Here is a 26,491-nt window from a genome sequence, read left to right as displayed (position 1 = left end):
TTAATCTGGGCAATATTTGAAAAAGTTTCCTCAAGGATACTTCTCCTAGTAGACAATATCTGTTAAGGTGCACTGTAAGGTGTCCTTACAGCTGACAAAGATGATAAAGTGCCCTTCAGGGGTCTACCCATTAAACAAAACATTTTTTTGTTTCCTCCAGATTGCCCTTTTAGTGCACAATACAGGATAAAGTGCCCTTCCTCATGCCCTTCCAACTAAAAAAACTTCATAAAGCTCCCCTCCAGGGTACCTTTAAGTTGACAGTATTTGAAAAAGTACAATTCTGGGTGCCCTCCCAATGTGCAATACATGATAGTGACCTCTAAGTGGTAAAAATGTTATAAAAATGACCTTCCAGGTGCTCTTCAAATGGGAAAACTATGGAGTGCTGCACAGGGAGCCCTTTCATTGGACAAAATATGATTAGGTTCCTGCCCAGGATGCCCTTCCAGTGGACAATATGTGATAGTGCCTTCTAGCGTGCCTTTCTAGAGGACAATGCATGATAAAGTGGGTTCTCTCCTAAAGGACAAAACATGACAAAGTTCCTTCCAGAGCACCCTTTTCCATCTTAACCACTAGAACAGTTTTTTTTGTGTGGTGTCCCACTACATACATCAGTGCTCTAATATTTTGTCCCTGTCCCTAAAGCATCCTTCAGATTTGCCATGAAGTGAAATATTTGTTTAAAAGCACTCAGATGCAATAAATGAATGAAATAGATCCCTTTAAATGTAAATGTAGCTGTATTTAATGACATTTTTCAGCTTTTTTTGCAGTTTTTAACATTACAACAACTTATCCAGGCTATTTTCAAATCCACATATTAACGAATAATACATTTATAAAATACATGTGGTTTCAAATACCAGTGGTATTTTCCTTTCAAACCTGTTATATAATCCTATTATATTGCAAAAGTTTAATACCTGAGGCAGCTGCTGTAAAGACGCCGCCTGCTAGATGTAACATGCCCAACTCTCCTCAGCTCTTACCTGCAGCTCTCGTCGCCTTAGGGAGGAATTTTACAGCAAAATTTACGTCACATCAAACCTTTAATTTGTGCACGAAAGAAGTTATAGCTTTCCTGTTGATTGAAGCACAGAGCCAGATGGCAACAAAGGACATCAGCCCTAAACACACTCACACAAACCCACACAACTGCAGCACGCCTCACCTCTGTGTTTTGACAACAGCGGCTGGGTTTAATGCTTAAACTTGCCCTCACATACAGTCGGCCTCATGTACAGGAGTGAGATATTGCAGGAAACGTGCACACTGCGTCCTCTCTGGCCATACGGGATGCCCCCGCCCTGCACAGAGGATCATGGGAAGTTGGAAGGAGCTTTAGATTGAAAAGAGAAGTTCAGACACTCAGGAGCATGAGGAGGTTTTTCAAAGCACACAGGGACGAGGACTACAGTCAGATCCAGTACCTGACGGCCAAGTGCAACCGGCTGGCTCATGATAAAGGTAAGACTCTGAGGTCCAGACTTTGAGCTCTGAGGATTCAGTTACACATTTACATTTTTCTGCACTCACTGTTGCATTAGACCTGTCAGGTGTGAACAACCATCAGACACTTTTGTCTGTAATGCTGATTTTGTATCCTCCAATTCAAAACATCATAGTGTAGCATCAAGCTTGAGTGTCATTTAAAGTTTGACAGGCTACCAGAACATTAAAACCTGCATAATGTCATGCTAAATCTTCACTACCTCCATACAGACGCTGCTGTGCGCTGTACATCATGTCCTGTGTCTCCTTTACATGTTTGTACCAGTTAATTTTTAATTCATGTCAATAATTTTCTCTCATTTTTGCATGGGTTTAAGTACAGCTTGTTTGTAGTTCATTTTTTTGTGTACATCAACTTTTTAATGTGTCTTTGAAGCTGCCACTGGATGCCTCAGTTTTGATCTATTTATCCTTCTCTCCATCCGTCTGTATCTTTATTTAACTATCTACCAAGTGTAGTGTGATTAATCAAGTGACAATTTCAAATAAGACTTTGGCTTCCTCTGATCAGTAACCCAAGATAAACTAGATTGAATGACTACTGAAAAACATAAATACTATGTTCAATATAGCTTGATAATAAGATATCATATGATTATATTTTATCATATAATATATATTTTTTCATTTTGTTTCATTGATAAGAAAATATGACGAGTCATGTCTTTCCCTCGGCACACCTGTATCACAGTAGGTATTAAAGAGAGAACCACACTTTCCTTTTAGCACATCCTACACTTAGTTTTCTGATTATGTTGATAAAAGTTCAGATGTCGATGTTTAGGGCAAGGGAGGGGCTGGAAAATATTTCATTTGCTGCATAATTACATCTCTAATGGCCCCTCTCACATACCGTTCATGTGTGACGCCATCTCTGTCAGCATTAGTGCTGTAATTTTCTGGTACAATGTATGTCCAGGTTTAGATTTTTTAAATTCAGCTCTATTCACATACCAAGTCTGCCAGTTCCATTCTTGAAATAACTAGATTACAGACTGAGAAACATTTCTAAATAAAACAGTGATAAAGTTCAGAGGTCTAATCCAGGATTAAAATATAACCTGTTTTAGAAGTAAATACGCAAACACTGGCTCGCTTTAGCTTCATTTGCTAAATCTAAAGCTAATGTTGTTATGGTAGCTATGTAATTAATGTTACTACATAAGCAGATGTAGCTAAGTCAGCTTTAGCAAATGTGAGCTTTGGCAAACATAGCGAAAGCTAATGTAGTTACATAGATAATATAGCTATGTAGCCTATGAAGCTGCTTTTAGAGCTCTTTTATGTTGCTTATGCAGCTAATGGAGCTGGAATTAACTACATAAATAATGTGGCTGTGTTGATACTATAGCTATGTATCTTACATGATTGCTTTATGACCTTATTTTTAGCTCTGTTATCTACGTAGTTTATGCAGCTATGGAGCTACATAAGCAACATTTGCTGCTTTAGAGTGTTTGCATGTAGTATGACTTTTTTCCTCTAAGCAGACTTTTAGCTCAGCTTTAGTAAACATTTTGTAATCAGGTTTTCAGCTCAGGTTTTTGACTTTTAACTTCGCATATTCCAACCCTAAATGGAAGTTTAGTCTGATTTTATTTTGAAAGTTTTAGCATGCATTTCCTTTCTAAGAAAGCATCTCACATGAACGGTCTGCAGAAGGGGTCATCAGAGATGTATGGTGTGCAGCCAGGCTCCTCCTGGTAAAACAAATAAAATCTCAGAACAACTGGTGTAATATGTTGAATTGCATCATATCAATTTGACAAATCACATCTCATTGCAACAGGTTTTATTGTGTTATACTGCATAATTTTATCGTGTCTTATCATTTTATAATGTTATGATGGTATTGTATCAAAACATATTTTATGCTTCTAAGGTATTGTATCATATTAACATATTAACATATTTTATCATACTTTATCCTTATGTATCAGATTGTATCCTATCATTTTGCATCATATTGTATTATTTCAAAGTATCTTATCCTATAATTTTAAGAAATGGTGCTGTATTGCATCCCATCACATTGCACTGTCTTGTTTCAATGTCCTGTATCACATTATATCCTATCATTTAACATATTGTCTCATATTGTATGCCACCCTATCATACTGTACAGATTAATCATATCGTATTGCATCCCATCCCATTGTTTTAACATATGATTTATCATACTGTTTTGTATAGCATATAGCATGTTAGATATTACATTAGATATTGTGGTATAGGTGATATAAGTGAATGACTTTTGGGTGTAACAGTGGCATGAGAACTCTGAACTATCATTTGTGGGCATTTTGTTTTCATCCTCTTCATTGGAATTTCTTTCTCTAAAATATCTTATTATCATCACCTGACTTCCTCCTTCACTCCTATCATAAACTCTACAGCCACTAAAGGCTGCCATGCTGATTAACCCCCATAAAAACATGCCTCACTGTTTCTGCAGAAGTCTGTAAAGGAGACAGTTAGATGTTTAAACATTAAACATGGAGGAGTGGTTCTGAATATGTGGGATCAGGGTCTAATCTAAAACTAGTTTGTTTTTTTCCACATGCATGTTTTTCTGTAATGAAATTTAAAAAATTTCTGTAATAAAATTTTAAATATCTCGTTTTAAATAATGTATTTAAACTTTGCTCACAGCACTGACACTTTTTTTTATTAAAAGCAAATCAGGCCTGATTTTTCATCCTTTGAGATAAAATGCACTGTAAATACTGACTCCTAAGGCGAATGAGATGGCTTTTATTTTGATGAGCAATTAAACAAATATACTAAGTTATAAGTTTCTGCAAGGGGCAAAAAAAAAGTGTGATAAACTCTAAAAGAAAACAACCATAGACTCTACATACAGTACATAATTAACAAAGTAGTACCCTCTGTATGCGGTGATAAAGTAACAGGTGAGCCAGAAATGTCCCCAGCTGATCTAAAACACTATGTTTAAAGTTTTATGGTTCTAAATAATGAATCTGATTATTATAATATAAAAAGCATACATTTTATTTCCTTGTATGACAACGTCTACATGGTGCACATTCAACTGAGCCTCTTTGGTGATGAACTTCATTTATAACTCTGGTTTCGAGGTCCAGTCTGACTTTATTTCTCCTCTTATGTCTACAGCAGCGGTGGACAGAGAGTTTCTGGTTTCCATAGACAGAGAAAGAAGGCTGCAGAATGATCTGGAAGTTGTGACAGCTCAACTTAGCCACCAGGAGCAGCTGAACATGGAGCTCCAGATGAAACAGGACCAGCTCATCAGCAAGATCCACCAGCAACAGGTGAACTGAAGTGTATGTTATGTGTAAAAAATCTTTTACATGCCAGCAGTATTGCAGGGGTTGTTGCTCTTTAAGACACACACAGACTCCACCAAATATAAAAACTACTTCTCTTTAGTCAGACAGGAGTGTAGAAATGATTCCAAAAGCATTATTTCTAAAACATTGTCTCAGAAATGTTGCGAGTGGTTTTGTGTGAAATTAAAAACTGTGCAGCAGTTTGCATGAGGGTTCTTTCTAAAATAACCAACCTTAATGGTCTCACTTTTAGATTCAGATAGTCTTTTCACGTAGAAATAAATTGCCAAGTACTTTCTGTGAAAGATCATTTGTCAGTAATATTCAACTTCTGCCTTTAAAAAACTGTTTTAATAAGAGATATGTCTGTTAAACATTAAATTCTAAGACATCTGTTGGGAATCTGCTGAGACTGAACCATACAGAAAATGAGTTGAAAAACCAAAACTATTAGCCAGAAAAAGCCACAGAAACTTCAGAGCTGCTAAACCAGCTGATGCCATCTTTCAGTTTGTAACTTTTCCCCCATTCTTTTGAAAATTCACGAGTACTGAGGATATACTGAGCTTTATTTTAAACTCATTCGGACGTCCATCTATCCATCCACCTATATTTCTGTAATGAAAATTCACAACAATTGTTATCTGATGACTAAAAGGGTAGCTCTACACTGTTCACTATCTTTACAGTGCCGTGAAAAGTTTTTTTTCCCCCTTTCTGATTCTTGTTTTTTTTGCATATTTATCACACTTCAATGTTTCAGATCATCAAACCAATTTTTATATTTCACAAAGAAAACCAAAGTAAATAGAAAATGCAGAAAAAATCCAAAGCTATGTGCCCCTGGGCACATAGGTTTAAATTAAATGTTTGCCTTCGCTTATCAAATAAATTTGGCTTAAATGAAGTGTCATGGATCGTTTGGACAAGAAAGTGGTCCAATCCACCAGCTTAGATTAAAGTGTTTGCAGTTTAAATCATGTCACAAAAGTGTCCAGTCACTTCTGTTTTAGTTCTAATAGTTTGCGATTCTTATACATGGTGAAATGAAAATTTTAGATATAAGACTTTGCACTTCATAAGCACATTTTTTGCAGAGCACTCCTCCCACATATGCTGTTTTACACTGTTTGTTCTCAGTAACTGGTATTTGTGAAAGATTTAGAGAGTGTGACTCACTTACTTCACCCACAAAGATATGAAATAATATCAAGCTTGGGCTTGTCAAAAACTGGCTGACCTCTAGGTGTGTTAGATATCACCTGTACTGTCTGTACAAGATAAGCCTGCTGCGTTCAGGATGTCTCCATGTGATATTTAAATGTCAGGAATTACTGACAGAGATAAGATAAAATATGTGTCACTCATATAGATTTGATCTATGTCCGAACCATTAAACTTTATGTAAGCACTTACATCTGATTAAATGCTGCAGTGGAGATCTACAAGTACAAATTTCAGATAAACAGATAAAAGTAGAGTGTTTCTGATCAAAAAGTTGATGAAAATAGGACAGACATAAGTTTAATTCTAATAATCTACATTAGTAGGGATTGTTTGCATGCATGTTTTTGCCCTGTTAGATGTGACATTTAAGATGCATAATTAAAAATGTGTGGGAATCTCCATGTCTCCCCTGCAGGACCTGATGGACCTGCTGCAGCAGCGGGTGGTCCTGCTGGTGGAGGAAAGCTCCCGGGACGCAGAGCTGCTGCGCCAGGTGGGCACTGAGCTGCTGTGTCTGCAGAGCTCTGAGGTGAAGCTGGAGGGCTTGGTGGAGGAGCTGCATGCCGAGGCCCAACACAGAGCTGTAGTGGCAGAGAGCCTCCAGGCAGAGGTGCAGGCTGAGGCCCAGCACAGAGCTGTGCTGACACAGAGTCTGCAGGAAGAGCTGCGCAGGTAGGACCAACACAGACTTTATCTCTTTTACGGAAACAAGAAAGGGGGAATCTCACAACTGAGATTGCCGGTGTTTTTCTTTGTTCTTTGCTCCCAGAAAAATACAAATTGTCTCTTGATTATTTTATTTATTTAAATGTTATTACGTTAAAGGGTGGTCTGTAGGTTACTGTGCTGTATATTCACTTCACTTTATATCAACTGTGATTATACTACTATTATACTGCTGCAAAAGATGTTTCTGTGCCTGAGACAAGCTTTATACCAGCTCTGAGTGACAAGCAGAAACCTGAAAAATGTCTGTGGTTACTTCTCATTTTCCTTCATTATGTTAAATGGATTATTGCGTAATTTAAACACATTCCTCATGTTTTACAGCTGTTCAAACTGAACTACACGTGTAGAATCAACATTAACACTGATAAGGCCAAACACCAAGAAAAGAAACATTCAGATGGATGAAAATATTCGATTATTATCTCCAGCAAACTGAAGCCAAGTGAAACTGTCACCGCAGAGGAGATCTTCATCTCAAACTGAACAAAAACACAGAGCACAGTGGTGAGATTTGACTCAGCAGAAATGAAACTCTGTATGAATGTGCTGACTGAATCCCTCCAGAGAGCTGGCTCTGTCAGAATTCATAATCACACCATGATTTCAGGTTAAAAAATCTTTGCATTAGCAGTGGGGAGCTGCAATGTTTACATTTTGAATTTTAATAATGGACTGAAACATTAAACGCATCAACAGCATAGGGAACTGGAACTACTGCCTGGTGATTATATACCTCTGTGAGGTAATGTAATTGTTGGACAGTACTCTTGTGCATCAAGAAATTGCTTGTATTTATACATAAACGTGGAAAAAAGTATTTGGTCACACCTGTAACTCATTGAATTCAGGTGTTTCAATCAGGCCTGTAGCCACAGGTGAATAAAATCAAACATTAGCCATGCAGTCTCCATTTACAAACATTTGTGATCCTCAGTGAGTTGTTCTGAAGAGCTCATTGACTTCAAGCGTGGTACTGTAATGGACGCCACCTTTGCAAAAAGACGGTTCATGAAATTTCATCCCTGCTAGATATTCCACACTGAACTGTAAGTGATATTAATCGAAAGTTGAAGCGTTTAGGAATAAAAGCAACTCAGCCACAATAAGAAGACCACATAAAATCACAGAGCAAGAAGAAGCATGGTGAGAGAAGGTCGCCAGCATTCTGCTGATTCATAGCAGAAGAGTTCTGAACTTCCACTGGCGTTAATGTAAGCACAAGAACTGAAGCTTCATGGAATGGGTTTCCATAGCCGGCAGCTGCATGCAAGCCTCTTTATCAAGTCCATTGCCAAGCATCAGATGGAGTGGTGTAAAGCACAATGACACTGGACTGTGGAGCAGGGAAAACGTGTTCTGTGGTGTGACAAACTCCATTGTACTGCATTGTGCCAACTGTGAAGTTCATGGGGGAGGGTTAATGGTATGGGGCTGTTTTTTCAGTGTTTGGGCAAGACTCCTTATCTCCACTGAAGGCCAATCTTAATGCTTCAGCATGTCAAGACATTCTGGACAATGCTATGCTTCCAACTTTGTGGCAACAGTTTGAGGAAGGCCCTTTTCTATTCCAACATGGCTGCTCCAGCAAGGACTATAAAGACATGGTTTGATGAGGCTGGTGTGGAAGAACTTGACTGACCCACACAGAGCCCTGACCTTAACCCCATCACCTTTGGGATAAACTGGAGTGGACATTGTGAGCCAGGCCTTCCCGTCCAACATCAGTGCCTGACCTCAGAAATGCTCCACAGAATGAATGGGCACAAATGCCCACAGAAATACTCTAAAATCTACTGGAGAGCCTTCTAAGAAGAATGTATTTGAATAAAATGCCATAACAGTCCCTGTTGGTCAGGCAGCCGAATACTTTTGTCCATATAGTGAAGACAAGATTGAAATGACCTTTGACCTCCAAAATCTGATCTGTTCACCAGTAAATTCAAGAGCGTTGCAAAGCCAGGGGATTGGCCAGATTTCATGGTTGTCATCATTAGGGCTGGGTACTGCCACTGATTTCCTGAATTGATTCGATTCCGATTCTCAAGGCCCCTATTCGATTCTTGATTCGATTTGATATCGATTCATATAGAGATATTTTAGTAAAAAAAATCCTATGTTGTTTCTACATTTAAGAGATTCTCAGAGAACTTAAGTTGGAAATAGCACAAAAAATGTTCCACCTAGGCGCATTATTTAAAATTTCAGGGTAAGCATTAAAAATTGACCCTAAACTAATAGTATTTTCATCACTATTTTATTTCTATGTGGCCCATCCTGGATATGGTCCTTTTTGTTTAGTTTGCCTCTGTATTTGTAGTGTTAAAAATCCAAAATGCAGTCAGGTTTGGAGGTTCCTTCAGTGGAGCAGAGCTGCCAGGCTCCATCACGTTTGTTTTTGCAGAGATAAGTCACTTACTGCATGTCCAAGTCGAAACTCTTGTTGTTAAACGACCAAAAATCAAAATAAGTAAATTTGATACATTATTTTTTCACTAAGTCTGATTAAGTCCATGATGTATAATTACCCTGAAGCCTATAATGTAGTAGGAGTAGTAATAGTCACATTTTCAGATATAGTGCATACAGTGTCGTGCTCTAATGTTGTCTGCCGTCTGTCTGTGAGTTGTCTACTATAGACAGATACATCTGCTCTTAAATTAAAAGACAGAACCCACAGCGCTGATACAAACAAATATGCATCACGTTATCTATATTGTGTGCATCTTATGTTGTTGTAAATGTTATATTCTGCTAACTTTATAGAAAATCTACATGAGATGCGAGTTTATTACTCAAATCTTTCTAAATGACTGAGCGCTCCCCTTCATTTCTCCGCTGGAATGGTGGGGCCATGCATAATTTGCGCATCTGTGAAACGGAGGCATAAAAAAATAAAAAATAAAGCACACTGTACGAAGCAGCGATACATAGAGGGTTCAAGAAACAGTCGGGTTTTGCCGCTCTCTAACGTAGCATCACAGACGATCACTATTGTGTGTGTGAGTGTAGCAGGGCTGCAGCAGCAGCAGCAGCTGAAGCGCTCTCCACCTGCTCGCGCTGCACCAGCGGAGGTTTCCGTTTGAGGAAGAGATACTTAACGCGCCCAGGTATAAAGGGATAAATCACAGAAAAGCCCGCCCGCACGTGATATTTGTGTCAGAACTGAGAGCAAAAACTCAAGGAACAAAGGATCAGGCAGCGCAAACGCAAAACAGAGGCGCGAGAGCAAAAGTCTGATCACTAAGAGAGAAACAGGAACTGTAAACAAACAGATGTTCAAAATTTAAAGACTAATAATTTGGTTGCTTCGCCGAATTTGTACTTTTAATGTGAACTTCTTTTGTGCTTGGATCACATTTTTTTGTTCTCAGTTGCTAATTTTTGTTTGATACTGAAAAAGTTTTATGGGCCAAAAAAACGTCGGCTAATGTAAACAACCATATGACATCGCTACTTCCGCTTTCCACTAGAGGGAGTGATGTCATATTAGTGACGTAGGTGGGGCTTTCCAGTGAATGATTGACAGGAATTCTGGAATCACAAAGCCAATGCAAAACGTGGGCGGGGCTTTGGAATGGTCTTGGATGTGTCACATTGATGGGCATTTATACTTATACAGGAGTCTTCAGTCAGTTAAAAGAATAGAGTAAGTTACTTCTAACACCTGCTGTCAAGTCAGACAATTTAGACACCAACAGTGAGTTTAGAATTCTTCAGTTACTCAGAATCCCAAAATAGTTTGCTGCAGAACCAACCATGTGGACAAATAGGTTTGCAGGTTTTTGCCTGCAGCAACCAAATTTTTATGGTTATGAGGAAATTGCTTATACCATGAATAGAGCTGGTGGAGAAAATTATGCTGAACTACCAGTTCCAGCTATTGAGACCACTAGCTCAGCCAGCGCCCAAAGAGCAGCTGGGCATAGTTCAAGTTTATCCTACAGATCACCACAGGTTGTTGTGGATTGCTCAGAGGGAACCCCTTATGGGAACCCCTTATACCAACTAGTGGAGATCTTTAGGGATGACGAGGACCTATTTGCTCACAATGGAGCTTATGAAGAGGACAATACATTTTTTGTGAATGAGATAGATGAAGACTATCAGCCGTTTGCAGATAAAGAGAATGGGATTGAAGTTTTCGTGGAAAGAGCTGAAGACTTGTCTGTATGTTGTCCAGAGGCCTTAGGTAAATTCAAAGACTTTGATGTGACAAATAGTTACATCTTCCACAGCAGCACAAGAGATTACCTTTTGGAGGATTACGCCGGTGAGGGGAGTTATGGCAAAGTTGCCAAGTGTGTGGATTTAAATTCATCACAGGCAGTGGCGCTCAAGATCTTCAAAACTAAGGACAGTCACATTATCAAAAGGGAGATTTGCATGCTGGAGAAAGTGAGCATTCTGGACCCAGACAAGAAGAATGTGGTGAGATTTCTGGAACATTTTGAGCACGAGGGAAACACTTGTATTGCTTTTGAAAGGCTGGATAGAAGTCTGCATGACTTTCTCATGGAGAGAGGCAGGCCACTGTCTCTCAAAGAGATACGGCCCATCGCGATGCAGATGTTGATAGCTCTCGATGCCTTAAAAGACATTGGTATCATTCATGGTGACTTGAAACCGGATAATGTGATGCTGGTTAACCATGCAACTGAGCCCTTCAGGGTCAAATTAATTGACTTTGGCCTGGCCATGACAACATCTGAGGTGAAACAAGGAATGCAGCTTCAGCCACTGGGTTACAGAGCACCTGAGGTAACCCTGGGTCTCCCCATCTCTGAGGCCATAGATATGTGGGGTCTTGGCTGTGTGCTGATCTTCCTGAGCATTTGGAACCACCCATTCTCCATAGATGGAGAATACGAAACGCTGAGGGACATTGTTAAATGTCTTGGCCAGCCGGATGACAACCTCCTCGATGCTGGGGACTACACCAGGAATTTCTTCAAGGGGAACAATTTGTGGAAGGGCCCAAGGTGGTTGTTGAAGACGCCAAGACAATACCAGCAAGATACCGGCTGTGATTTACCAGTGAACTGTGAGACATCTTTTAGAGGCCTTGAGAGTCTGTTTTTACACTTTCCCAGTATAGAAGAAGCAACTGAACTGGAGGATGAAAGTTCTTTTGTGAGCTTCTTGGAATGTCTTCTGGAGATGGATCCTAAGAAAAGGATCACTCCAGGAGAGGCTCTCAAGCATCCCTTTATCACAATGCCCCACATGCAGTCACTGATGACCACCAGCATATATACTGAAGAGTCCTTGGCCTTCACGCAGTTCATCCCTATAGATAATGGGAATCAATGTTGTCCTGATGTAGCATATGAAGATCAATTCTTTGTGGACAACAACGAAGCAATGCTTCAACCTGGTGTGGTTGAAGAAGTACCAGAAGTATTCGGACAAGGCCCAGCTCCATCCAGCAGTTCATCAGAGCCCACTGGTTGTTGCCCAGAGGCTTTAGGTAAATCCAGAAACCAAGAGCTAAAAGATAGTTACATCTTGCACAGCAGCACAAGAGATTACCTTTTGGAGGATTACGCTGGTGAGGGGAGTTATGGCAAAGTTGCCAAGTGTGTGGATTTAAATTCATCACAGGCAGTGGCGCTCAAGATCTTCAAAACTAAGGACAGTCACATTATCAAAAGGGAGATTTGCATGCTGGAGAAAGTGAGCATTCTGGACCCAGACAAGAAGAATGTGGTGAGATTTCTGGAACATTTTGAGCACGAGGGAAACACTTGTATTGCTTTTGAAAGGCTGGATAGAAGTCTGCATGACTTTCTCATGGAGAGAGGCAGGCCACTGTCTCTCAAAGAGATACGGCCCATCGCGATGCAGATGTTGATAGCTCTTGATGCCTTAAAAGACATTGGTATCATTCATGGTGACTTGAAACCAGATAATGTGATGCTGGTTAACCATGCAACTGAGCCCTTCAGGGTCAAATTAATTGACTTTGGCCTGGCCATGACAACATCTGAGGTGAAACGAGGAATGCAGCTTCAGCCACTGGGTTACAGAGCACCTGAAGTAACCCTGGGTCTCCCCATCTCTGAGGCCATAGATATGTGGGGTCTTGGCTGTGTGCTGATCTTCCTGAGCATTTGGAACCACCCATTCTCCATAGATGGAGAATACGAAACGCTGAGGGACATTGTTAAATGTCTTGGCCAGCCGGATGACAACCTCCTCGATGCTGGGGACTACACCAGGAATTTCTTCAAGAGGAACAATTTGTGGAAGGGGCCTAGGTGGTTGTTGAAGACGCCAAGACAATACCAGCAAGATACCAGCTGTGATTTACCAGTGAACTGTGAGACATCTTTCAGAGGCCTTGAGAGTCTGTTTTTACACTTTCCCAGTATAGAAGAAGCAACTGAACTGGAGGATGAAAGTTCTTTTGTGAGCTTCTTGGAATGTCTTCTGGAGATGGATCCTAAGAAAAGGATCACTCCTGGAGAGGCTCTCAAGCATCCCTTTATCACAATGCCCCACATGCAGTCTCTGATGACCACCAGCAGGTATGCTAAAGAATCCCTGGACATAATGCAGGTCGTCCCAAATGAATGAAGACAATCAGCCAACCTCCACTCAGCCTGAGCCCTCAGCCAAAGCTCAGATGATTCCTCTGATGTAGTTCCACCTTGTGAAGTCAGGAGGGGCCTGTTGGAAAGAATCAGGGACTTCTTTTAGCAACCATCCAGTCTGTTTTTAAAAGAAGAAAAAGGATTCTTGTGACTTTGTTCTCTACAAGGCACAAATAGAGTGGTGCAGTGATTAAGCAATTTTGTTAGCAAAACCTGGAAGTTAGCGTTGCACGGGTTCCCTCTGGACGGAATTTTTCAATGTTTTTTTTACAAGCGTTGGGAGCTGGAAGTGGTGAAATGCCTGAAATAAGGTTGGAGAATACAAGCTCAGGAGATTTTATTATTTATGTCATAGAAAAAAATAATAAAATCGACTTAGCTTGTGTTCACCACTGACCTTATTTCAGGCATTTTACCAAAAAAAACATTTGAAAATCCCCTAGACGTCCAGACGAGGGAGCCCGGAGTGGTAAAATGCTAACTAACGTCCAGGTTTTAGGACTCTTACCTGCACCACTCTGATGATATTTCAATAAAAATGCACCAAAAAAAAAAAAAACATATTTGAATCAATGAAAAAGAGAATGTGTTCTTCCTAGGTTTTACTATGAGCATATTATTGAATGATGTCAGAGCTCCCAAGTTAAGGGTGATTGTTTTTCTCCTCTAAAAATATTAATGTGATAAAAGTATGAACTTATTAGTGGGGATGCTGAGTAAGCATCCAAACTATTGATATCCTGTGCTTTATTAATGGGAAAGCTGAGTAAGCATCCACACTTTTGATATTCATGTTGGCCATTTTGTTTTTTCCGTACATTTTGTAAATTTTTTTAGTTTTCAGAAACATTAACAGCAGCAGAAGACAACCAAACAACACAGAACAAATACAAAACATGAATAATATAAAAAACATGACTAATACACAACCTGACAAAACAAAACATGACAAATACAGAACAGAACAAGTGTAAAACTTAACAATGATATTATGACAAGACAGCACCAAGATCAAGACTCAGCCGTGGAACATCACATGGCATGTAGTTTTCAAAAGTAGTGTACACACCCACCCTAAAAAAAGAAATCTGCAGTATTGTAATATACCACTTTTTCCTAATTTTTCTAAAAGAAAAAATGGTAATAGGATTCACAGAATAAGCACAAAATAAATTAATTAATAAAAATGGAAAATAGGAGTGAGAAATAGTCATTTCAGTCAGTTCGCCTCATTCTTTCCCTGTTACATGATAAACTTTAGGAGCTGGGATTCCAACCAAAAGTTAATCCGCCCCTCCTCAGTAAATCTGTAATTTCGAATGGTAAGTGAACTAAAACAGGTTGCCAGATTTTGAAAAAATGTGTGTCGTTCCCCTTAAATTTAGCAGAGAGGCTTTCATTGGTATAACTTTTGATAGCTCTCTGTACCACTGTGTTACTGTTGGGGGTTTCTCTCTGATCCACTGAAAAAGAATACAACATCCAGCTAGTAGCAACAGTTTCATAAGAAGAGTGTACTGTGAGGAGTTGATAGTAAAGCCTTGTGGTGGGAATCATAGGACATTGCCAAATTAAGTGGCTTCTGACATTTTTTACATAGAGGAGATATGCTGGAGCTGCATTTATTGAGAAACTGAGGTGTACATTGTATCCTGTGAAGTATTCGATACTGACTTTCCTTAAACTGGTTACATGTAAAGATTTTATTAGACGATGAAAATACCTTTGACCACTCTTCCTGACTAGGTTGAATTCCAAGCTCCTTCTCCCATGCATGGTGATTTTATTGATGCTATGTGGATTAAGGGACTGCAGCGTCTGGTAAAATAAAGAGATGAACTTTTGTTTAATATATGGAATCAGTAGGAAGTTGTCAAGGGGACTCCTGGTATATTTATCATCAGGAAACCTGCAAGAGTTGAATACAAAGTTTCTGATGTGCAAATATGCCAAAAAAAAAAAAAATATATATATATATATAGTTGAAACCAGAAGTTTACATACACTATATAAAAAGGCACATAAACTTTTTTTCTCACCGTCTAACATTAAATCAGATTAAACTTTTCCTGTTTTGGTCAGTTAGGATTACCAAAATTATTTCTATTTGCTAAATGACAGAATAATGAGAAAAGGATTTTTTAAAGACAATTTTTATTACTTTCTTCAAAGTCAGAAGTTTACATACACTAAGATTACTATGCCTTTAAACAATTTGGGAAAGCCCAGATGATGATGTCATGTCTTTGGAAGCCTCTGATAGGTTTATTGACAACATTTGAGTTAATTAGAGGCACACCTGTGGATGTACTTTAAGGCACACCTGAAACACACTGCTTCTTTGTGTAACATCGTGGGAAAATCAAAAGAAATCAGCCAAGATATCAGGAAGAGAATTGTGGACTTGCACAAGTCTGGTTCATCCCTGGGTGCAATTTCCAGATGCCTGAAGGTGCCACGTTCATCTGTTCAAACAATTATACGCAAGTACAAACACCATGGGAATGTCCAGCCATCATACCGCTCAGGAAGGAGACGGGTTCTGTGTCCCAGAGATAAACGTGCTTTGGTCTGAAAGTGCATCTCAACCCAAGAACAAAAGCAAAAGACCTTGTGAAGATGCTGGCTGAAGCTGGTAAGAGTATGTCATTATCAACAGTCAAACGAGTCCTGTACCGACGTGGCCTGAAAGGCCACTCTCCCAGGAAGAAGCCATTACTCCAAAAGAAACATAAAAAAGCCAGATTACAGTTTGCAAATGCACACAGGGACAAAGACCTTAATTTCTGGAGACATGTTCTGTGGTCTGACGAAACTAAAATAGAACTTTTTGGCCATAATGACTATCGTTACATTTGGAGAAAAAAGGGGGAAGCTTGCAAGCCTGAGAACACCATCCCAACTGTGAAACATGGGGGTGGCAGCATCATGTTGTGGGGTTGTTTTGCTGCAGGAGGGACTGGTGCACTTCACAAAATAGATGGCATCATGAGGAAAGAACATTATGTGGAAATACTGAAGCAACATCTCAAGACATCAGCCAGGAAGTTAAAGCTTGGGCACAAATGGGTTTTCCAAATGGACAATGACCCTAAGCATACTGCCAAACTGGTTACAAAGTGGCTTAAGGATAACAAAGTCAATGTTTCGGAGTGGCCATCACAAAGCCCTGATCTCAATCCCATTGAAAATTTATGGGCAGAGCTGAAAAGGCATGTGCGAGCAAGGCGGCCTACAAACTTGGCTCAGTTACACCAGTTCTGCCAGGAGGAATGGGCCAAAATTCCTGCAAAATATTGTGAGAAGCTTGTGGAAGCATATCCAAAACATTTGACCCAAGTCATACAGTTTAAAGGCAATGCTACCAAATACTAATAAAATGTATGTAAACTTCTGACTCTCAAGAAAATAATAAAAAATTGTCTAAAAATTGATCTCTCTCATTATTCTGGCATTTAGCAAATAATAATAATATTGGTAATCCTAATTGACCAAAAACAGGAAAAGTTTAATCTGATTTAATGTTAGACAATGAGAAAAAAAAAGTTTATGTGCCTTTTTATATAGTGTATGTAAACTTCTGGTTTCAACTGTATATATATATATATTTGGAGGATAATCCAAATCTCAGCTGGAGCTGCTGGAAGGACATAAGTTCCTCTGCAGCAAACAAGTGTCCTATTGTTTTAATACCTGTGTCAAAGCATTTTTTAAGTACACATTTTCCCAGCCCTGGTAGAAAGAAATTGTTATTAGTTATTAGTGGAGGGAAGACGCAAATTTATTATGTCCAATTGATTTAGAAATATCATGCCAAGTCCTAAGTGTATTTAACACAATTAAATTATTTCTAATTTCTAATGGTAACTTGACATTACTTGATAGGAAACTTAATAAAGAATGTAGGTGGCAGCACCAGGCATTAATATGAGAAGTTTTGTCTTCCAAAAAATTATGTGTCCAGCTGTAAATTGTTTGAGCATGGCAAGCCCAATAAAGATTTGGTAAAGCTAACCCTCCTTTGTCTATGGGTAGTTGCATTGTTTTAATTTTGATTCTTGCCTTCTTCCCATGCAACAAATATCTAGAAATAGATTTTTTAATATCATGAATTGTAGTTTTTAATGTAAAGAGGAAGCATTTGCATTGGATAAGAAGCCTTGGTAGAACATTCATTTTTATCTGGCTTGCTCTACCCATGAAAGACAGGGGTAAATCCATCCATCGATTCAAATCTGTTTAAATTTCTGTTACAATGTTTGTAAAATTTTGTTTATAAAGATGGTTAAGATTTGCAGATATCCTAATGCCGAGGTACGTAAATCCAGATGGAGACCACTTAAATGGGAAATCGGCTGGCTGATTGAATTTTCCTAAGGGAAGGGCTTCAGATTTTTCAAAATTTAAGCTACCTTTTACCATTAAATACCACCTTCTCCTCTTTTTTTTTTTTTTTTCAAAATTTTCCAAGTTTTTGCAACTTTTTACCATTTTTGCCACTTTTATCCCATTTTTGCCCCTTGTCACAATTTTTTCTCCCAATTTTCACCCATGTAAGCTACCTGTTGCCATTAAATACCATTTGCTTCCTCTTTTTTGCGAATTCTTTTTGCCACTATATCCCATTTTTGCCCCTTTTCTCCACTTTCCAGCTACCTTTTGCTACTAAATGCCACTAGTTTCCTATTTTTGCCACTCTTGACTGCTTTTTTCCATTTGAGTCACTTTTCACTCATTTTTTGCCACTTCTCACCCATTTTTTGTTACTTTCTGACCCCTTTTCCACTTTTCCTCCCCATTCTCACCCCTTTTCACTCATTTTGTTGCTTTTTGACCATTTTTGCCACCTTTAAATTATTGTTATTGTACTTCAAGTTGTTTTATGTCACCACTTATATTGTGGCTCTTGCAACGGTATTTTTCAACTATTTGGCTCTTTGGTCCAGCAGGGTTAAGTAACACTGCTGTGAACAATATCTCCACCATCTTTAGCACAATCTCACACACTTTCAGCCCTTAGACTCAAGAGGCTACTATGTCAATAAGGCAGTACTCAATTTTTTGCCAACTAAATTCTATATTTTAAGCAATGATTTCACACTCTCCACAAATCAGGTATTACACTCTTCAGCTTTTATGCTATTTTCAGCTATTTTTCCACTATTGTCAGCTATTTCATGCTATTTTAAGCTATTTCTATGCTTTTTCTGCCATTAAATGCAATTTTCAGCTTCTTTTAGGCTATTTTCAGGCTATTTTCAGGCTACTTTCAGCTATTTTTAAGCTATTTTCAGCTATTTTTAGGCTACTTTCAGCTATTATTTTATTCTTTTTAGCTACTGAATGCCATTTTCAGCTACTTTATGACATTTTACGCTTCTTTAAGCTATTCTTAGGCTATTTTCAGCTTTTTTAGGTTACTTTCAGCCTATTTTATTATTTTTTAGCTATTGAATGCCTTTTTCAGCTACTTTTATAGCATTTTATGCTATTCTTATGCTATTTTCAGCTATTCTTGTGTTTTATGGCTTTTTTTTTAGCAGTTCTTCCACAATTCAGCTCTCAGCATCCCCACACAATTTCAGCTGAAATTACATTTTTGATCTAGTTATATCTGTCATACAGTGACTTTAATTTATTCATCTATTTATTTTTTTTACCGTGGGGGTTTTAGCACTGTGCTCCCTGGAAAGTCAAAGGATGCTGCCAAAGCTTGCCAACTCAGAGAGCATCTTTAAGTAGAAACCGTCTCATCATTTGTTGCTGTAAATGGTTAATTCTATGACTGACTGAAATATAAAATGTCGAGTTTTCACACAGATTTTTAATTTGTCATTGACAGTAAATCAGAGGAGCTGGAGGAGCTACAAGACCTGAACCAAACCCTGACAGCAGAGCTGCAGGATTTACGCTCCGCTCATCAGCAGGAGGTAAGAAACAGAAAGAACATGAATTAATCTGTCATATCTGGCTAAGTGTATAACTGGTCTATAAAAAGATCTGCATTGTTATTTATGTTCACCACTGACTCCAGAAACTCATTTTCTGTGTCCTTCAGTTTCACAGACTCCTCCAAAATTTCCCAGTCTATAGTAAAGGAGCCACTAATGTGTCTGCTCCTTAATCTTGTTCTGAGCTGGAGAATCACCTTTAAATGGAATTATTTATTAGCTTTCATGATTTAAAAACAAGGACTATGATCATTTTTCCATATACTAAAGATGATATTTGACTGACAATAAGGTGTGCCGAATAAAACTGGCTTCAAACATGAAAGTTTCCAATTTTAACACTCATGAAACTTGAATCAGTGTAAAAAGAAATCCTATTCTTTTGTTAGAATTTCCTGATGATATAAAATGCAAAATGTACATTTTCCATTTCTTAATTGGAATGAAAGTAAAATTTTTAAATCCTGTTTGTACATTTATCATAAAATGTTGCCCATATTTTATGTCCCCAGTGATAGCTGAGGCTGGAGGCGTTTTTGTTTTCCATTCATTCCAGCAGTTCTTGTGGACAATATCTCAAGAACACTTGGACAGTTCAAACTTCCCACAGACTGGATTTTGGAGGTCATAGGTCAAAGGTCAGGGTTAATGGGCCTCATTTTCACCCCATTTTCACCCCATTCTTCTGAAAATCATATATTTATAATACTTTTCTATAAATTTACACAAATATTTATATTGACTCAAGGAGGGAGTGAAAACAGTTTAGGGGTCATGGGTCTAAGTTCAAGGTCATTTGCCTATGAATAACCCTTGCTTGTGAACTCATTAATTCAGGAATGCTTCCACAAATGTTCAAGGACAAACTGAATAGATTCTGGAGGTCAAAGGTCAAAGGTAAAGGTCATTAGGCCTCACATTCTGCCCTTGATTAGAACATTTTTACCACAGAACTCTCTCTGGCTAGTCTTCTCGGCACACATCCGGACTTTCTCTCTCCTGCATTTGTAAACTTTGTAAAGGAATATAAGTTAATGTTTAAATTTATTTATAAAAAAGTAACAAGTGGTACTGCTTAAGTATCTGATAACAAACAAGACAAATCAAAAGCAGATGGAGCCCCCTAGTGGCTAAAATTGAGCACGGCAGTGTGCATTTTACTGCTAAATCTATTTGAACTGTCCAGATTTGCATTAATTGTAATTGTAGTGCAAGGTATGGTTTCATCCATGGCATATACAAGCCTCACTGCTGACTGATGATTATTTATTGATTTATATTTTGTTTGTTTTTTATGCTATGTCCTTTGCTATTTATATGGAATAAAGAGCAGCTGTTTTGACCAGGACTTCTTTGTAAAATGCATTTTGATCTCAAAAGAATAATTTCCATTAAATCACAGCATGAATAGAAAAAAAATTCAATCAGAAACATGAACCTGGACTTATCAAAAGCAACAACAGATGTTTCTGCAAAATAAGGCACAATGGTCATGAAAACCACAGCTAAAAATTTCTTTATCAGCCCATTTCACATTTTCAATTTACTCACTTTTAAGTCAGTAACTTCTAAATACTAAGAAATACATTTATTGAATAATTATTTAAAAATTCAATCAATATTTGCTTTAAAAATTTCATGACTCTGTGGAAAAAAAATCCCACAATGACATAATCTTCATCCAAACAAATGATGCTGAGTGGTTGTAATGCCACTTTTATCCAACAGATGTCAGGATCTTACATCTAACACTGCTTATATCTCCTTTTATCAGGCATAAACATAAATAATCAGCTTCACTTTTTTTCTTCTACATGAATGCTGAGCTTTTTTCTTTGTCAGCCAATTTTCTCAGAAACAAAGCAGAAAAACATCACACTGCTGTCAGAAATAAGTTGATTAAAACCATTTTAAAGTCAGTGTTCCAGTTAAAAACAAGCCTGCTGAGGGATCTTGAGTAATTAATTACATGAAACATAAAACCTCATGGTTAGATTTTATATTCTGTGGCCAAATCTTAGAACTGCAGCCGCCCCAGAGAAAACAGTAACTCAGATTTTGCTGGCATTAACAAGTTGAGTTCGGGCATCAGGGAGAAAATCCTACACACTGTCAGGATTTTTTATTTTCTCTGGGCCTCAAGGTCTCCCTCCCTCACCGGCCCCTGTTTTATCCAGTCCATCAGGCAGCAAACAATCCAGTCTTACATTATTATTTCTCCTAGGGGACATCTGCACCAGTCCAGCAGTGAGAACTCAATGAGAACATCTATTTGTGGTGGATCTCTCAGTGAATTACTGTGAAAGTTTGGGGAGTTTGGGACTAAGAGCGACTTGATTTCCAGGGAGTTTCAGTCAGTCACAGACCATGTTGTTCTCATTACGCCCTGCTGTCTTGTTGTTTTGATCACACTGAGCATAATGGAGGTAATAAAGGGATGTTGTCTTGTCTCTGAGGTGAGGGAGCTGCAGGAGGAGAATCAGAGGAGTCTGGGGAAGCTGCAGGAGACGGCGGAGCAGTGCGAGTGGCTCTGTAAGCAGCAGAGGTACTGGATGCGCTGCGTTAAGAGGTGGGTATTTATGCTAACGACATCTGAGACACAGACATTAAAGGGAAAATCTTCATTAAAAGTCCCTGAACAACAACTTTTTTTTATAAATGACAAGAACAAAACAATCATAGTGCTACTAGAGTGGATAAAAATGCAAAACATGGCACTATTGTACTTTAAGATTGATTTTTTTGGGCTATTTATTCACATACAAAGAAAAAAACAAGACTGAGTGCGAAGCGGCTGGTATGAGAATCACCTCCAAGTTTGAGGCCATGGTCCTCTGCTGGAAAAAGTGGACTGCTCCCTCTGGGTGGGGAATGAGTCTTTGCCCCAAGTGAAGGAGTTCAAGTAACTCGGGGTCTTGTTCACGAGTGAGGGTAGAATGGATCGTGAGTCTGACAGGCAGAGTGGTGCAGCGTCAGCAGTTTTGCAGGCGCTGTACCGTACTGTACCGTTGTAGTGAAGAGGGAGCTGAGCCAAAAGGGAAAGCTTTCGATTTGCCGGTCAATCTATGTTCCAACTCTCACCTATGGTCATGAATTCTGGGTAATGACTGAAAGAATGAGATTAAAGGTACAAGCAGTCAAAATAAGATTCCTCGGGAGCGTGTCTGGGCTCAGCCTTAGCAATAGGGTGAGGTGCTTAGACATCCGGAAGGATGCCGAAGTACAGCTGCTGCTCTTTCACGTCTAAAGGAAACAGTTGAGGTGGTTCAACACATTATTTTCCCATGGTCCTGGTTACAAGCAAGGACATTGGTGCCTTCAGGTGGCTTACTTCTGTGCTTTACTTCAGCCTCAGTTTTTGGCCCAAACATGCCTAAAAGTTCTACACTGTACAGTACATCAGAAAAATGTCTGCATGGTTTCAATTACAAAGACTGATGGAGACGTTTAGAACAAACTCCACGACTCAACATGAAAAAGTACTAAATGTGTTGTGCTACTCTTGCAAGACACCAAAATCCATATTTTATCTAACTAAAGACTGTAAATGTGATTAATGCAGCCCAGTGAACTGATCCTTACATGTTTATATGAATCCTGGTCTTATAGCTCTGCATTCTTTGTTTAATGCAGTTGACATGTTGTGCGATATTTCTGAGGAAAATTCTGGGACTCCTAATGAAAAGATGATGAATCATACTTATGATTTGGTTTGTTAGTTTTCCCGTCTTTTTTTATTTATAGCTCAGATGGTTGCTGTAATTCAAAATCTGTTTCTACAGATTCAAAGACTGTCTGATGGAGGAGAGAGAAGCTTTACTGAGACAGGTCAGCGCGCTTCAAAAGAAGGCCGAGAAACTTAAGAGGAGTGAAGATGAAGACCCCACAGAGAGCGCCCTCTGTCCTTTACAAGACTCTACGTGCACTGACAGGTGAGGAGGAAATTTTACAGTTTACTCCTCATCACTGTGAACTTTGGACTCAAGTCAGCTCCTTAGAAGGACTCCCACTGAGTGTGGAATCATTAAAACAACATTCTTCATTTTTATTCATTTTACTTTTGACTCCTTCATGAAAGAAACACCATCTAACCTTCTTTCTCTCTTTTTAAGCAGTAGATCATCGTGGGAGGCTGAAGCAGTCGTAGACCTGGAGTCTCAGGTGAAGAAATCAAACGCGCTGTGTGAGGAGCTCCTTATACAGGTAACAGTATCATTATTCATATGAAATATTATCATATTATTTTTTAGTTTAAATGCTGCATGGCTGCAAACTTTAGATGTGTATTTTTTTCATAAAACCTTGATATTTTTTCACACTATACTCTATATTTTTACTAAGATCCGAGAAGCTCTGTTTTCTGAAACTTTGGGTAATCTTTGGGGTAGATGTCTGCCCAGGATGCCAATAAGGGAGGATAAATGTGAGAACTTTCTGGGGTCCAGACAAACTCAGGGTCAGGAAAATCAAGGTCTGCTGAAAAGTTAATCTGTGATAACCACGTTTAGTTTTAGCCTGAATAAAAACCACTCTTATTGAAGCAACAAAAAGGAATTTTATTTATTTATGCTTTAGTACAGTATAGCCTTTTATAAATGTAAACATCTTTTCTTAAAACAGTGTTACATTTTTATTTGTGATTCTAACAATGTGGATGGGTACATTCAACGAAACAGTGAGGAAAGTAATGCAAGACTTTAGGGCGGAGCTATGATGACCACATAGAAAAGGATGTTAGACATTAAAGTAGAAAAAACTGAGACAGTTTGATAGAGATCAATTAAATAATTATGAAAAGAAGCAAAAATTGGCCAAAAGTGGCAGAAATTAAAAAAAAAAGTTGAAAAAAATGGGTCAAAAAACATCAAAACTTGTGTAACATTGGACAAAGTAAGAGTCATCAGAAGGAAAAATGTGGCAGAAATGGGTAAAAAGCAACAGAATGGGTTAAGAGTGGCAAAATAATTGACCAAATGGGCAAAAAAGTATCATCCAGAAGGCAAAAAGCGTCGGAAATTGATGAAAAGAGACAAAATCGCTGAAAAGTAGCAAAAATGGTAAAAAAGTAGCAAAAAGGTAGGTCAAAAAGCAACAGAACTGATGTAACGTTGGACCGAAAAATGTCATCCAGAAGGTAAAGGGTGGCAGAAATGGGTGAAAAGTGGAAATAATTGGTCAGTAAGCTTCAAAGTGGGTCAAAATTGGCAAAAAATTAGCAAATTAGAAAAAAGCAAACAAAAAACTGTTAAAATGGGAGAAATGTGTCAAAAATTGTGTAAAAATGGCCAAAAACATATCATCCAGAGGGAAAAAGTGGCAAAATGGGTCAGGAAATTACTATGTGTGTAACATTGGACTGAAAGTGTCAACCAGAAGGCAAAAAGTGACAGAAATGTGTGAAAAGTGGCAAAAATTGGTCAGCAACTTTTAAAGAAGGTCAAAAGTGGCAAAAAAAAAAAAATTTGACAAATTAGAAAAAGTGGAAAAAAACTGTTAAAATGGTCCAAATATATCAATAATTATGTAAAAATATACAAAAAAGTATCAGGGGAAAAAAAAAGCTAAAACAGGAAAAAAGTGGCAAAATGGGTAAAAAAAATCAATGTGTCTATCATTGGACAGAAAAGTGTCAACCAGAAGACAAAAAGTGACAGAAATGGCCAAAAAGCAGCATAATGAGTCAAAAGTGACAAAGATGGGCAAAAAGGGGAAAAATATGATGAAAGTGGCAAATATGGGTCTAAAAGCATCAAAAACTGTATAAAAATGGACAAAACAGTATCACCCAATAGGAAGTAAGTGTCAGAAATGTGTGGTAAAGTGGGGAATAGGGTTTTAAAAGTAGCATATAAAAATAATTTAAACATCAGAGCCCAATAATAGCCCTAAATGAAGTAGCTGTTCGCCAGGATGCTAACACCAGTATCACTGATCCTGAGCTGGCTTACCTCTGTGTCAAATCTGCACCATGGTGGTTGTGAATTCTACATACTTGAGCACCTCCGTGTCTATATTGCTCTGCAATTTTCCACCAAAAGGCTCCTCCCTGATTTTTAGACTAAGATAATGAGTTTACTATCAGACTGGCTTAAAGACAGGCACTTTGAGAAGTAGGAACTAGATTATAGTTCAGATTTGGCAGAAAAAAGTACTAAGAAGTATTAATTGATTGTAAAAATAGCTAAATTTTTTTTTGTGATATGAAGTTATCCTGACAAAGCGGGGAAAATCTTTTCCCCTCTTTTAGTTTTCTGTTCGTACCTTCACATGGACTTTTGTTTTAAAAGCAACAACTGAGTGTTAAAAATGTTTTTGGATCAAAGTAAAGGACCGATCCGATGACTGAAACAGGAGACGTCCAGAAACACCGGGCTAGCATTCATCTGGTTGAGCCTGCCAGTCCCTACAAGGGTTTTAGCAGAGCCAGAACTGTGAAACATTAACATGCTGGATTCTCATCTCAATGTTTGTCCTTTAAGGTTGTTAAAAGGCCATTTTAATGCTGCAATCACTGGATAACTGCAGACCGCTCATTAGAGAAGAAATTAATGATCAAATACCAACATTTCCGTGGTCCAAAGTGGATAAAAGTGACTTATTTTGGATTAAAAAAGGGGAAATTTAACTCCACTTTTGTGCTTTCTAACCAGCATTCTACCTTTGGGCCACTGTCCATTAAGATTTCAGAAATCTCCGACATCTTTAGATCGATCACTTCAGTGTCTGCTGCAGTCTCTGGGTTAAAAACTGGCTCAGATGTTGAGACTGAATGTCAGAGATCCAAAATACACGGCTCATGTTCATCTGGGCACCGCTGCCAGTCTGCGGCGGCGGGACGTTTTTGGTGCCAGGGTTAAAAAACAGGAAAAATGTGTCTGATGTTAAAAAAGAACTAAAGTCTCATCACTGTTTTTTATTTTGTCTGTCTGATGTGTGTTTTTAAAGGACACACTGTTACTGCAGCAGATCAGAGACCAGCTGCTGTTTTTGGATAGCATGTCAAGCAAATCCTAAAAACAGCCGCTAGAAGACTTATTAGATTACACAAAATTCATTTTAATTGTATATTTAAAAACATTCCAGTGCAGATATTAAAACTGACTTCAACCATTCACTGTAGTAACGGCCTTAGGGGGCGGTTGTGTTTTCAGCAGCTTGTTTA

At 38.4% G+C, this 26,491-nt stretch overlaps 1 protein-coding gene across 3 annotated transcripts in view; it reads left to right on the top strand.

Moving 5' to 3' along the window:
* The window catches only part of LOC121516288 (lamin-A), a 34,145-nt gene that overhangs the window by 2,275 nt on the left and 5,379 nt on the right, over positions 1–26,491 (top strand). For 2 of the 3 annotated variants that reach the window (XM_041797496.1, XM_041797497.1), the window contains exons 1-7: positions 1,343–1,473; positions 4,654–4,811; positions 6,472–6,728; positions 19,221–19,308; positions 21,786–21,898; positions 23,112–23,261; positions 23,445–23,532. In XM_041797496.1, coding sequence (XP_041653430.1) covers positions 1,383–1,473; positions 4,654–4,811; positions 6,472–6,728; positions 19,221–19,308; positions 21,786–21,898; positions 23,112–23,261; positions 23,445–23,532 — 945 coding nt within the window. In that variant the 5' untranslated portion in view covers positions 1,343–1,382. Of the gene's footprint in view, positions 1–1,342; positions 1,474–4,653; positions 4,812–6,471; positions 6,729–19,220; positions 19,309–21,785; positions 21,899–23,111; positions 23,262–23,444; positions 23,533–26,491 lie in introns of those variants that run through there. The other variant, XM_041797498.1, reaches the window with a different exon arrangement.

The sequence above is a fragment of the Cheilinus undulatus genome, linkage group 10 (assembly GCF_018320785.1).
Source record: "Cheilinus undulatus linkage group 10, ASM1832078v1, whole genome shotgun sequence".
NCBI lineage: Eukaryota > Metazoa > Chordata > Actinopteri > Labriformes > Labridae > Cheilinus > Cheilinus undulatus.
This window is presented reverse-complemented; position numbering and strand designations above follow the sequence as displayed.